The following is a 14,716-nucleotide window of genomic DNA, read 5'->3' on the forward strand; positions in this document are numbered from 1 at the left end:
CTCAATCTCATCATAAAAGACTTGGAGAAACTATTAAGCTCTTGGTGCCAGATATCAGTTTTTTAATATTTTAATTTCACCTTTTTATCACTGGCAACAAATACCGTCAGTTGTTTATCTTGAAGTGACAGACCCAGTTTGTCATCTAAGAAGCTAACTGCCTGCCAGACACTCAAGTATGAGTAACCATAGTTTGTCACCAGTTGTTCTTTCAAATAAAACTGCTGCTCCATGAAAAAAAAAAAGCAACTAGTTCAGCTCTTAACTCAAATAATGGCACAGGTGCTTGTGGTGACCACCACACACTGGTATGCACTCGAGGCGCTTTATGTCTATTTCCTACTTCATCACAAACAATATTAAACATATGCGTTCTTTCTATGGAACACTCAAGGTTTGTTTTGTTGTTGTTGTTGTTGTTTCTTTTCTTCTGTTAAACTGAAAGAACACGTCGAGGAAGAAGAATGCAATGCCTACTAGGAGAGTATGATTTATACTAAGGGGCCAGCCCTTTTACCCACCATTGTTTCTGTGCCATGAGTGTAAGTGCCAATGTGGTAAAAAGGGCGAATAACCACTTAATATTACTATGAAAGTAGTTCTGACCTGGCAGATGCCCTTAAAGTGTTTTGAGACCCCTGCAGTCAGCAGATCACACTCTGAGAGCTGCTGGTTAGTCTATTTTGAATTGATCTGATTCAAACCCATTACATTCTAGGTCAAACTTCTATCTGGCATAACAGGCTTCACAAAGTGAGGCTGGAAGCAAGTCACTGTGCTTGGGTGGGCGGGTGGGGAGGGCAGCAGAGGAGCCCAGGCAAACCTTCTTGGGGGCTGTGGCCATGGCCTGCGGGAGTGAAATGTGCACGTAGTCATCCGAATGGCAGGGTGGGGCTGGAGGAGGAGAGGTTGCAGGGGTTCCCAGAGGAGTTCCTTTTCTACCTGCTCAGAGACAAGAGCAGAATATACACACTTTGAGGAAGTAAAACAATTAGGAAAACTGCCAAATTTTTTTCAGCTTAACTATTACTGCAAAGAAAGCGGCCAGAGTTAACTTTCTGGGGATCTAGATCAGTCTTTCTTTTTTTTTTAGGTTCACTTTATGTGTTCTGAAAGCTCCAGGGGTTTGTATTGTCAAAAATAGGTTTACTACTACAAATGGCTCTCAAACTCACTATTCGACCTAAGAGATAGTTCCTTATCATAAAAGGCTGGCCCGAACCAACCAGTCAAATCTAACCTAAGACATACATACCCGCTGTACCAAAGACTTTACTGTAAGGGTGTGACAAATCAGGTGGGACATTTCCAGGAGAAGTTGGAGGAGTGGTCATCCCACAAACCACAGATGGGCTCCAAAGAGTAGCCTGGAAGTTAATAAGGCAGGTCAGCGATGAGGAACGAATACCCCCGAGGGTATACCCCCCGAGGTTTAACGAATACCCCCGAGGGTAACCTCCCGAGGTTTAAGTCCATGACCAATGATCTTAAATTTAGCCTTTCAACTGGAAAAAGGCATCTTATTAAAGCCTTATCAAGAGACACATTGCATTTTGTAAGTCTAGACTCCAAGAGAAACTCAAGTGGCAACAGTAACTTTTCTTGCAAATGTCATGCATCCTTAAAAACTAACTCCTGAAATGAGCAGTGAGAGATTTTCCCAACCATAGGCTAAATCCTGACCCAAATGGTCAGCTTCACCAGCAAGCAGAGAAGAAAGCAGGCACACTATTTGACACCATACTTGTGGCGGCTCAGTTAACAGCCGTGTCGACAGGGAACTCAGAGTCTGAGGTAGCTGCCCTGGCGTGTTTAACAACATCAGCCGAGAAGTGGAGTGAGGGGTAGAAGTAGCACTCCCTACAATGGAAGGGAAAGAACACAGGGGGGTCAGTGTGTGGCTTCAGATTATTCTGATAAAGAATTATGGTCCTCGAGACCATTTGATAATTTAAAAGCCTCTTTAAATACCCTTTGGAAATAAAGTTTAGTAAGGTTTGATGTCTAGTTAAGCTTTAGGATAACTTGAAAAAGCACAACCTGTATGACAACTTCGCTGGGTGCTACCTATAGATAAGCCTAGACTTTTACATGAATCCAATTCTGAATTGTACAGATTCATTCAAAACTGTGTCAACGTGACAGCCCAGAGGGCCTCACTAAAAGCGTCTGAAAAAATCTAAGATTCCTTTATGAGCTGGAGCCTAGAAGCCAAATCCTTTAATCCATTTTCTTTGTTAAATGTTGACACATCCCAAGTCTGTTGACATACTATCAAGAAGGAGATCAAGGACATGGGACTGTAAATTAAACTTAGGGGAAAATGGAGGCAAATTCAAATTTTAAATATTTGGGAAACAGTTCCTAGGAGCTGAACTAAGTCTTATTCTAGGAAAGGGAAAAAATGTCAACAAAAATAAACAATGCTTTCTAGAGACAAAGTTGTAAAGCAGATAAGTACCAAAGTCACTTTTTACCATAGCTATTCTGTGTGTCAACATAAGAGCTGGCGGTCACATCGGCTGAACGATGAGGAAAACGGGCTGAGATTTGGTGAGACACAGAATAGCCATCTTCATAGGAGGCTTCGGTAGGGTCCAGAGAGATTTTGGCACATTCTATGACAACATCATGTGTTTCTAATCTCTTCCACCTGTAAAAGGCAATGAAAGTCAAGAAGTGTAAGTTATAATCCATTTATTCAAACCATCAAATACTGAAGAGCGCTACCTCAATGCCAGCCACTGAACTCTGACTAGCAAAGAACAGGCAGGACCACGCCAGCCCAAGCACTAATCAGCACTATGATATAAAGAATTAGCCATTCATTCTACAAACCTATACCCTCCCTATTTAAAATGGTTATATCAAGTTATCAGAAACTAATCCGAAACAAAAATTCCATCAACAAAAGACCAGGCATAGCCTCAGAACAGAACACAAACTATGCAGAGCAGTCACCAGGGGAAACTCTCCTTTGGCACAAAGGTAATCAAACAAGAGGGAGACCTGGAAACTGCCAGGTAGCTGAGGCTGACTTAAGGTCTCCTATCAAAGCCTCAGGATTCTAATCCATCCCTAGACCAGAAATACAGCACAGCAAGTCTCAAACTGAGAGAAAGCCCCTGAGGATATTTGAAGAATTGTCTAAAGAGTCCTGTTATGTGATCCAGAGTTCCACTTCTAAGAATTTAGCTTATGGAAATAGACATACATCAAGATGGACAACACTCATCACAGCTTGTAATAGAAAGAAGAAAGGTCCAACCAAAGAGGTAGATTCTGCAGAAGAAAACTTATTACACCACCATGAAAAAGCATGCTTTCAGCAGATCAGTGGTTGCCAGGAGTGAGAGAGGAGACTGAACACCTCTCAAAGGGCATGAAGGAACTTTCTGGGCAGCTTCCAATTTTAGCTGCTTCCAGCTGAATTGTTACCCTACCTCCATATTTCTATGCTTCAAATTTCCTGATGTCTGAATTTTTAGACATCAACTATTTTTTAAAATTAATTAATTAATTTTTTGGCTGTGTTGGGTCTTCCTTGTTGTGCACAGGCTTTCTCTAGTTGCGGCGAGCTGGGGTTACTCTTCGTTGCGGTGCAAGGGCTGCTCATTGCGGTGGCTTCTCTTGCTGCAGAGCATGGGCTCTAGGCGTGCAGGCTTCAGTAGTTGTGGCACACGGGCTCAGTAGCTGTGGCTCACGGGCTCTAGAGCACAGGCTCAGTAGTTGTGGCGCACGGGCTTAGTTGCTCCTCAGCATGTGCCATCTTTCCGGACCAGGGCTCGAACCCGTGTCCCCTGTGTTGGGAGGTGGATTCTTAACCACTGCACCACCAGGGATGTCCCAAGATATCAACTATTAAGGTCCTTATGGTAGGTGAGGATTTAGGTCACTTCCGTATATCCTTTTCCCTTCTCCCCAGTGCTCTCAAAACATAGTATATCATTGTTTGGTTGTTTCAAACTTGATTTTGAACAATTCATTATAATGACTAGACGAGCACTACTCATATGCTACAGTATTTCCTTTGCTGCTGAATCTAGTTTCTCCTGGAGTTTGAATGTTGTTCCTTTTCCTCAGTCTTCTGTGTGTCTATTACTAATCCTTCCTAACGTGGCTCCAGCAGTTCTGAAATAATGCCTAATATAATTTGTTCATAATGAAATGCAAATAGTCTACCAGGGTTTTTCACCCTCTCCTAAAGAGCTCCCTGCTGGAGCCCTCCCTCTCCCACTGGTTGTTCTCAACATTGCTGTGTTATACCAAGACTTCCCCTGACCAAGACCCTAAGTCAGGTCCCCCATTTTGTGAACTCTGTGTCTTCCTCGATTTTACTCTCGTTTTCGTGGAAGACATGCTCCAGTGGTTCACTGAGGAAGGGTATATGCGAGGTAAATTTGAGTCCTTTCATATCTAAAAATGTCTCATACTTGATAGGCAGTTTGGCTGGGTACAGAATTCTAAGCTGATAACCTTTTTTCTCTCAATTTTGAAGGTGTTTCAGAAGCTAACCTCATTCTGATTTCTGATCTTTATAGCTTTGGTTTTTTCTCTCTTTAAGATTTATCCTTGGTGTTCTGAAATTTCACAGTATTGAGGCTTAGTAGCATTCTTTTCCATTGACTGTGCTGGGAACTAGATAAGCACCTTCAATCTGGAAACTCACTTCCTTCAATTCTTGTGTTATTGTATTTTCTTGTATCATTTGTACTTGTATTGGAAATTTTCTTCTGTTATTTCTTTTTTTTTTTTTTAAAGCATCTTTTTTTTTTTTTTTTTTTAAAGAAAGCTGCGTTCTATAGCTACTTTATTTATTTATTTATTTTTGGCTGTGTTGGGTCTTCGGTTCGTGCGAGGGCTTTCTCCAGTTGCGGCAAGTGGGGGCCACTCTTCATCACGGTGCGGGGACCGCTCTTCATCGCGGTGCGCGGGCCTTTCACTATCGCGGCCCCTCCCGTTGCAGGGCACAGGCTCCAGACGCGCAGGCTCAGTAGTTGTGGCTCACGGGCCCAGCCACTCCGTGGCATGTGGGATCTTCCCAGACCAGGGCTCGAACCCGTGTCCCCTGCATTAGCAGGCAGATTCTCAACCACTGCGCCACCAGGGAAGCCCTCTTCTGTTATTTCTTTCACAATTTCTTCCCCCACCAAAGTTTTCTCCTCCCCCTTAAAGACTCTTCTTTACTAGGCTTCCTGGACTGATTATTTTAAATTTCTTCTTTCATTTTACTCATCTCTAGCCTTTGATTCTGCTTTCTGAGATATTCTCAACTGTATCTTTCAATTCTTTTACTGTAATGTTTATTTTCGCTATCATTTTTCATTTTCAACAGTGCTTTCTTTAGTCTCTGACTGTGCCCTTCTGTGGCATCCTGACCTTTATATATGCACAAATGCTTCCTCTCTGTAGCTACTGTAGATGTTCTCTTCTGCTCTCTGTATTATCATTGTTTCTAGCTCCTTTTTCTTCTCTTTACATTGGTCTCTTATCCTTGGTGTTAGAACTTCCTTCAAAGGCCAGATGACCCATCTATCCAAGGTAAAGGAGGCTCCGTAAGTTGATCCAGGAGGCTTCCGAGTTAACACAGTAGATTGGACATACACATCCAATTGTAGACTCTCCCCAAACCCCACCAAGCCTAGAGTAAAGATTCCTTTGTTTCCTTTTAAATATAAACCCACAAGAAAGAGAAGAATGAGAAAAAAGAGAACAGCACCACGTTTTTGAAACTAGAAAGCAGATAGCAAGTAGTGACTGACTCAGTGAATCCAGGAAAGCAGAATCCTAAGCTGCCAGTGTTTCAAAGCTAAAAGTCAACCTGATTTATACTGAGGAACCCTTAAAAAGCTGAAGAATTTGTATACGTCGAGTACTTCTGTACACCTGTACTTCTGGAGATGAGTGACAGGTAGGTGAGGGCAGCTAAAATCAGCAAGACAGGGTAAAATCTACTGAGGAGCAGTTAGAGCCCTGAGACTCTGTCCCTGACTCTACACTCCCACTTTTCTCACCAGAAATCCAGATTATTCTCTGAGGAGGTTAAACAGAGAGTATCGGGATTGAGGTACTCCAGAAATGGTTGAGGGCACGAGTACTATTCAAACAAGAGGATTAAGTGAGCATGTACATTCTGAATGCCAAGACCACTAACCTCTCCCCACCAAGCAGCCTCTTCCCTCTAGGAGTAGCCAAATCCTTGCCAGACTAGACATCAGAAGACCCTTTCCTGAAAAAGTCCGACCAGCTCAAATGGAAACCAATACTGACATCAGCGTCTCCAACAGATGCTCAGATCGACCTACAAGGAAGCTCAAAGTCAACAAGCCCCATCCCTGTGAGCAGAGCTTTTTAGTCTCCTCACCCAGATATAAACCAATCTTTGCAGAAAGCCTCAAATTTTTAAAAAGAACAACAAAAGCGCAGTTTAAAGGAAACAGATTATGTAGGGAAAAGAAAACCTTACAAAACACCTATCAATCTTATCAAAGACATGAGAGACTGCATCCATGAAATAAAAACAGGCTACTGTAAAAAAGGAGCATTCAAAGGACTAAAAAGAGCTCTTAGGTATTGAAAACGTGGCAGAAATGAACTATAATAGAAAGATTAAGAGCTAAAGACAAGGAAACCTTTAGGAAGATTTCCTAAAGAGAAGAGGAGAGCAAAGAAAAGCAGAGAACCGCTCCAGGAAGTCCCAAGCAGAATACTAAGAGTTCCAGTAAGAAAGACAGAGACAGTCAAGGAAAAGAAATCAAGCACAAATAATTAAAGAAAATTTCCTAGAATTTAAAGATAGGAGCTTCCAGATTGGACAATGAGAACACATTCATATCAAGGGACATCACTAGGAAATTTCAGAATATTATAAGAACAAACAGAAGACAGTAAACACAGATGATCAGAAATCAAAATTTCTTTTGATTTCAATAGCAGCATTGGAGGCACGGCAGGAATAGAATAATGCCTTCAAATTGCTGAATGAGAATGACTCCCAATCTAGAAATCTATACCTACACAGAAAATGACATCCTTTCTCTAAAAGCTACTAGAAGATATATTCCATGAAAATAAGAGTGACCCAAAAAAGAAGGCATGAGATACAGGAAATGGGAGAACCTGCACAGGAGAGAGGCACAGAGAAGCCCCAGGAGAACAAGATGATAGCTGTGTACGAGGCACAGAAGACAACCCGGTCAGATCAGAACAGACATGCCAAGAGACAAGCGTGCTGCAGGCCATCTCTAAGGTTTCTGCTGCCACCATATCCTCTTTCTAACTGAGGGAGTGTCTAGGTGACGATAACTTGTTGGTACTGAGCTTGTCTCGTTATGCACTAATGAAGTTCCTACTCTCCCTTCTCTGCCAGGATCAGCTGAGGACATTCATTTCATCCCACAGAATGATTCTGCTCTGACCTATTCCTGGAAGCAGCCGCAGTGAGTTCAGGAGCACAAACAGAGCAGTCCCCTCCCTCTGCCATATTTCGGCAGCACATCCAGCCCCTGGCCCTCACTATCTGGCCTCGCCAGATGCCCTGACTAGGGGAAGGCTTATGTTTCCCAGGACTTGTTCATGACCTTGCCCGCCGACTTCCCTGGAAGGGACTCCTGTAAACTCTCAAGGAAGGGGACGCCCAACCAAGACTCAGACACTCAGTTCCTCCTCTCGCCTCCTGGGAACCTTCACCTCATGATGACAAGACGGCCTTTTCCAAGGCCAGACTTTGCTTCCTAATTAGCTTTTCAAAATGAAACAAACATGTGGTCACACTATAAAGAAAAGAAAGAGAATGATTAAAATAAAAGCAAGAATAGTAGGTGCCTCTGAGGTGAGACATGGAACAGGGAGAAAGATGGCTGCAACTGCGGAGGTTAATGTCCCATTTTTTTCAGCCAAGTGGCAGCTACACAAGTATCCATGCGTTACTACTAAACTTTTCTTACACATTTGCTATGTTTCTCTACATATATCTCACAGCAAGTTGCTTTAACCTGAGGTTCGTGTGGCAGAAGGAGGGCTCGTAGAGAAGTGAAATTGGCTGAAGGGGGATCAGGCAGTGAGCCACCTTTCCCAGTGGGAGATCCTCCAATGTCAATACCCGTGGACCCCTTCTCCCCCAGAAGGTTTCACTCCCCAGCCTGGGGAGCATGAGGCTGGCAGCCAGCCAGAGAGAAGCGGAGGGGAGGGGCTGAGCCTCTCACAGCTCAGTGTGTAGGATTTCACCCTGGTCCCTCCTTTCCAGTCATGACTCAGCTCCACCCTCCATCATGCTTGGCGTCCTCAAATCAGGAGCCTTGCAGGTTCCACTTCCCCAGAGAAGGAACCTGGGCACTTCTGCCAAGCCCCGTGGAGGATGGCAGTCGCTTGGCTGAGCAGGACAGAGAAAGGGACCCGGGGGGCCTGGCCACTCGACGTCCAGACTCTCCACAGCGCGCTTGGTTCCAGCCACACCCCTCAGCGCCCGCCCTGCACAATCACACTGAGCTGCGAGCCTTTCCGGGGTTCTGCGGTGCGGGTGCCTGCACTGCACCTCCTCCATCCTGCCTGTGAGGAATATGCTCTAGACTCACGCATACAAAGTTTTTTTACTGTACGAGTCCTTTAAAATGGAATGATTCCATAAATAGAAGAACATGCTCCCCCAACAACACCTCAAAAGGGACATCTCCGAGGTCACATTTTCAATTTCTTAAGTGAGCCTATAAAATTCTGTCACTAGTTCAGTTTCTATACCTTCGAGGGTCCAGTTCATGGTCCTTGGATCCAGTCACTAATTCTGGGTGAATTCGCACATGCTCCATCATTGGCTAGAAGAGTTTGGGTTGACAAGTTATAAAAGGCTTAACTTCTGTGGTATTTCTACACAATGAAATATTATTTGACAATAAAAAGGAATGAACTACTGATACATGCCACACGTGGATGAATCCCGAAACATTATGTTAAGTGAAAGAAGCCGTTAACAAAAGACCACATATTATATGATTCCATATAAATGAAATGTTCAGGACAGGCAAGTCCTATAAAGGCAAAAAATAGATCAGTGGTTACCAGGGCTGGGGGCAGTGGGCAGCACAGGGAGAAGGCTGAATTTCTTTTCAAAATTTCCCTATCATTTAATACAAAAGTTATAAATGCAGCCTATTTACACAGTATGCTGAGTAGCTAATAAATGAGTTTTTGCTACTTACCTTGACCACCTCTTCAAAAGTCTCCAGGTTCTCCTTCATACTGTAGTGAGAACGTAGGAAGGAGACAAAGTTGCAAGGGTACATCCCATACAGGCGATGGAAGAGAGCGTAAACGCTGGCGTGGAGGTGGACGAGATAGATTTCCGTTACGTGGCCTAAAAAAGAAAACCATTGAAAGGAGTCACCAAGCTGGACACAAGACTGATGTGTGTGAAACAGACACGAGCACAGGGCTGCCAGCATGACTCTCCGCGTACGTGTGCTCCCACCTCGCTCCAAAGATGGTAAGTAAGAGCGGTTTTCTAAAATCCAAATCTGAACACACCGGACACCCCTGTTTGAAATCCATCAGTGGCTCCCCATGGCCTCTGGATAAACTCCCATCTACTCAGAGTGACCCATTAAGGCTCACACTGATCTAATCTCTGCCCTCCTCTCCAGTCACCCCTAAAACAGGACCCCAGACATTCTCATAATACTGAACCACCTTCACAACGGTACTCTCTGAAATCTGTAATCATGCTTCTCCACGGCCCTACTCAGTACGCGTCTCTTGAGAACAGCACTGACTCACTCACCTCTGTACCCTCATTAGTGCCTCGCACTGGGCTTGATGCGTAAGAGGCGTTCATATGTTTGTGGAACGAATGCGCGAGAACGTTTTAAAATCAGTTTGTAGTCTTAGCGATGCAGATTTGTAACTACAGAGTGAAAAACTACCATCCAGAAATTAGCTTAAAAAGCTAAGAGTGGGAGAAATAGAAAATTTAATTCATCTAGCCTTACCTAGACCCTATGGAAAACCCCAAGTCCACAGTATACATAAAGCTCCTCGAAATTAATGGACAGGCCATTTCTTTCTCCCCAGGAAAAGCCTACGAGACAAGTCAGCATCATATGCGCCTCAGGCTTGTCACTTAATCTTGCACAGGAAAGCCAGCATATTCCATTTCCCAGGGCTTACACATTTCATTCTTTCAACACGAATATCTTATACTGGGGTGACCAAAAGATTCCAAATTTCGCGTGTTTATATAGCTTCTGAATCATTTTGATAGAGCCGTACTACCTGTCGATATGGAAACAAAACCCCACTGCATTGGAAACTAGAACACTAATTAGGACGTGCTGCATTCTCTCTCCTCCTTCCACATTTACAATGGACAAGTTCTCTGAACCAGAAGCTTGTGTTCTGTCACTATAGACCGGCAGAGGAAGACAAAGATGTCCCACAAGCTTAGTCCTATACTGCTATGACACAGATTGAAGTTGTTTATCAGTTTATTGAAAATCAGGAAGTTGTACCTACCACTCAGTTTCTCTGACAACTAATCCTTTTAAGCCAACAAAATAAGGAAGGTATCTCAACAGTCGTGCTGCTTCTTTTTTTTTATTTAATTTGTTGGCCGTGCCACACGGCATGTGGGATCTTTGTTCCCTGACCAGGGATCGAACCTGCACCCCTTGCACTGGAAGCATGGCGTCTTAACCACTGGACCACCAGTGAAGTCCCAACAGTCATGCTTCTTATTTGTGCCTCTGGTGGACGTGCCTGAGGTATTTCCTCATCTGGCTGGTGACAACCAGCCATTTCAGCTTTAGAATTCTACATGACCTTCCCTTCCAGCACATGACCTGTTAATCAATTATGAAAGCACTCACTTGGTGGGGCATGACAGGTATAGAAGGAGATCTTTACCTGGTTTCTTCAGGCACCATGACGAAAGACGGCCAAAAATATCAAAGAAATCATGAAGGTGCTGTTTCCCCGACTGCGGAATCATTGGTAGCATGGTTATCAGCACTAAGACCCCTGTTGTGAGGACGATGACATCGGTGTCCATCTGCAGGCAGGAAGGTCAAGAAAGAAGAAACACCTGTCAGGTGCAGCATTAGAATCCGCCCACTTGGAGGGTCTAACACCAAGGCGTCACAGGTTAGACGCCCAGCACAGACTTATCCTCCTACCCCTAAGGGTGGGGGCACAACACTGAAACACATGCAACCAAAAGCCACTGGGGACCAGCGCGACCATGCTGAGTCTGCAGGGACCACGCTGACGCACCAAACTCATCCAGGGTAGGGGCTTAAACGGGGCTTGGGGACACCCAAGCCCAGAGACTTAGGATGTGCTATTTATAGCCCTTGGAGGGAAGTACAAGAAGCTGCTTTTTAACAGAACGAAAGAATGTTGCTATTCTTGTTCATTCAACCAAATCATAAAATACTTACTTTTTTAAAGTCAATTAAAAAGAACCTTATACATTGACAAGTCATTCACTATTTTCAAAGGATTACAACAGAAGTATAATTTAATAAGAAATTGGTATAGCACTAACAAGTCTACTTAATGGCTCACCTTCACAGCAATATTTAGAGACCAGCAAATAAAAGAAGATATGGTGACCTCTGACCATGTCTACAGTTGAAATATCAAGTCATATAAATTTAGACTAATTGAAGACACTTAATAACCAATGAATAATGAATCAACTCAGACTAGCTACAGCAGCTCACACGATCCACAATTAAGTTATGAATGTTTGCCAAGTAACTGGAATTCAGGTTGAAGAAACAAAATATTAATCAAAAGACTACCATGCAGGCTAAGACGTTCATTATTCCTACTAAAAAAGGAATCTACGAGTCTGGAAATAAAGTTTTAAATATATTTAGTTTTTACATCAAGCACCAAGCCATTTGTTATGGCGGATATCTAGTAGGAAGAACATACAATCCTGGTAGGAGAATCAAGAATCTATAATGAGTTCGGGTAAAAAGGACTAACCCTAATTTTGGTTAACAAAACATTCTTACTGAAGGTTTGAATAACAGTCCGTAAGTAATTTTCAAGGCTTATCTTTTTGGAAAAGATAAGTATTTTGCAATCTGAACTAAACAGTGTGCCTCAAAATCAGATTATATTCTCGTCTATCCATTCACTTAAAAAAATTGTTAAAACTGTTCCTGCTTTTCCTGAACATTAAATGCACATTTTTATGATACCCTACCAATGTGACTCCCTGAGGTCCACCTCTAGGGAGATTAAAACAGTTACCCTTGTTGGCAGAGACAAAAATCAATTTGCATGGTGCTGTGTCAGATGACTCCAAAGGCACTGACATTCTGGAACAAATACTACTGGATATTTTCATGTCATATCTCTGTGAGGTACAGGTAGTTCATATTAACCACATTTCCTTATTTTATAGATAGGAAACAAGTCCAGGAACTAAAACAGACTAAGCAAATAACGCTGAGTATTTCAGCAAGCCATGGTCAAAACCAAAAGCACAAAGTTCTACTCAGGTTTTGACTCCCTCTGTAGAAAAACGCACTAAGGTTAGTGCAAAAAAGTAGAATGCAACTCAGCTGCAACCAGAACATGTTCCTAAATAGCTGAAAGAGCCTTTCAGCCATTTTTCTATTAGCCAAAAGAGAACTTAGAAATGGGGGTTCCCCCAAGACAAACCAGTATGTTTTCAACTGAGGAAAGGCTAGACAATGATGAAATCAAAGAGGGCTGGAACAGCATAATGTCAACCAATCTGACCGAAATGTAACCACATTTGCTTGGACTAAACATATTGCAATAGTCACAGTGATGCACTGAGAGCTTACTAAGTACCAATTTTGGACTACGTTACATTTGAGAAAAAACAAATGACCAGAAGTTTTCAAACTCTCAAAGTTAAAATCCAGCTTGCTTGTTTTAAGGTACTCAGAATTTCAGAAATTATTTTCACAAAGCTATTTCGTTCAAATCCTTACAAACATTGTACCTTGAGACATTTTAGTAAAGAAGGCAAAAGAGGTGCTTGAGAGAGCTTATGCTTCCAAGACGGCTGCAGCCTCACAACGTGGCCCAGTAACGAGAGGGTGGATAACCGAGAGGCGGCTTTGCCCATGTATTCATTCATTTTGTCCAAGAGGTGCTGAAAATGCACAAGAACAAGAGAAATATATCTCAGTAAAGCTGGGAAAAATCAAGGGAACCAAGGGACACACATATATGAATGTATGAAGTTCACACAAGGAGAGACAGCAGCGATATAGCCCAGTCTCTCAAGTCTTCCCTTTGAGGTAAAGAAAGGCTCATGCAGGTAGAGATCACATTCAAGATTTTTTAAAACCATGCTAGCAAACAACCCACTGTTGCATTTGGTCTGAGAGAGGGAAGCCAGTTTGCAACTCCTGAAAGAGGATCCCACAATACAGGTCTGTAAGCGGGGAGGAGGACTCCTTCATAGGCCCTCTTTTTGAAATACATATAGGCCACTTCTTATAATAACCAATGTTATAATAAGCCTGTGGTAGGTTGTTGAAGCTTCACAGGATCCTGCTAGAAGCAGTTACTTATTGCTCCCATAGCCCAGCCTACATGGATTTGGCCCCAGATATAAATCAGGTAGTAGTAGAAGTTAAAATTCAGCCCAGAGTAAAAAAAAAACAAAAAACCCCAAGATGTACTGTAAAAGGCAAGGCAGGCAATTGCAAGGCCTTCAAATCCCAGTAAAGTAAATCACTAGCACATACAAACACAAGACGTACCAAAATCTGCAATTGCAATGCTTTGTTAGCTATTTACCATCAACAAAAATAAAAGCAAAAACATGAAGGAGTCTTCCAAGTGCCTGGTGCTGTGAAACAGCACTAGTCAATTAGCCCCATTAGTTGCCACACTTACAGATTCTGCCATATTGATCAAAAGTCTGAAAATCCTACTCAGAGCATGGGTTTAAAGATGGGTACCTTATGGATCAAACTGTCACTATACAATTATAGGTTAGGATTACAGGAGCAGCAAGAGCCTTAAAAGCCTCTTGAATATGTTGTATTTTGAAAACTTTTCAGGAAACATAGGTCCTGACAATTGTTTTTCTATGTAGTTATAGTCTGGGGGCAGTATCATCAATGGCACGTATAAGTCGAAGGAGTGAGCTCTGGACAGGCTGTGCACCGGGGCTGCACAGACACTGTCACACCACTCATAGAAAACGTATCAAGTCTCTACCATTAGTTCCAGCAGTTACCTTATCATGTGGCTCTTGCAAGGTAGTCAGGATGTGCAATACAGGCTGAGAATTGGTTTCCAGGTAATAATCCACCAAGGTGTTCACAAGCATTGGACCACGGTCTAAAGAAAGAAAAGGGCAGTTTATAATAGTGATTTCCTTTAACATTCTCAACTTACCTCAAATAGTTGCCTGTCACAAAATCCAGAAAACGTTTCTTTGCATGCTACCCAAAGTTCTATGAAGTGTTGTATTTCTGCTTCCTTAAATGAATTTAGGTTTAACAATAGGATACTACCAAGTTTATTTGCCTAAATAGCCGTAAGAGCACATGAAATACTATCTTCTTTTTTTTTTTAATATTAATTAATTTATTTATGTATTTGGCTGCATCGGGTCTTAGTTGCGGCATGTGGGACCTTTCATTGTGGCGCACGGGCTCTCTAGTTGTGGCACGCAGGCTCAGTAGCTGCGGAGCACGGGCTTAGCTGCCCCGAGGCATGTGGG

General features: G+C 42.8%; 1 protein-coding gene across 6 annotated transcripts in view; it reads right to left on the reverse strand.

Annotated features, from left to right (window-relative positions):
- Positions 1 to 14,716, reverse strand: part of TSC1 (TSC complex subunit 1) — a 48,709-nt gene that overhangs the window by 16,855 nt on the left and 17,138 nt on the right. For all 6 annotated transcript variants that reach the window (XM_082400717.1, XM_082400715.1, XM_082400713.1 and 3 more), the window contains 9 exons: positions 14,228 to 14,331; positions 12,977 to 13,129; positions 10,894 to 11,038; positions 9,195 to 9,349; positions 8,737 to 8,810; positions 2,478 to 2,653; positions 1,745 to 1,860; positions 1,256 to 1,367; positions 824 to 942 (listed from right to left, as the gene is read on the reverse strand). In XM_082400717.1, the coding sequence (XP_082256843.1) occupies positions 824 to 942; positions 1,256 to 1,367; positions 1,745 to 1,860; positions 2,478 to 2,653; positions 8,737 to 8,810; positions 9,195 to 9,349; positions 10,894 to 11,038; positions 12,977 to 13,129; positions 14,228 to 14,331 (1,154 nt within the window). The remainder of the gene's footprint in view (positions 1 to 823; positions 943 to 1,255; positions 1,368 to 1,744; positions 1,861 to 2,477; positions 2,654 to 8,736; positions 8,811 to 9,194; positions 9,350 to 10,893; positions 11,039 to 12,976; positions 13,130 to 14,227; positions 14,332 to 14,716) is intronic.

The sequence above is a fragment of the Balaenoptera borealis genome (assembly GCF_965194805.1).
Source record: "Balaenoptera borealis genome assembly, chromosome: 8".
Classification (NCBI taxonomy): domain Eukaryota; kingdom Metazoa; phylum Chordata; class Mammalia; order Artiodactyla; family Balaenopteridae; genus Balaenoptera; species Balaenoptera borealis.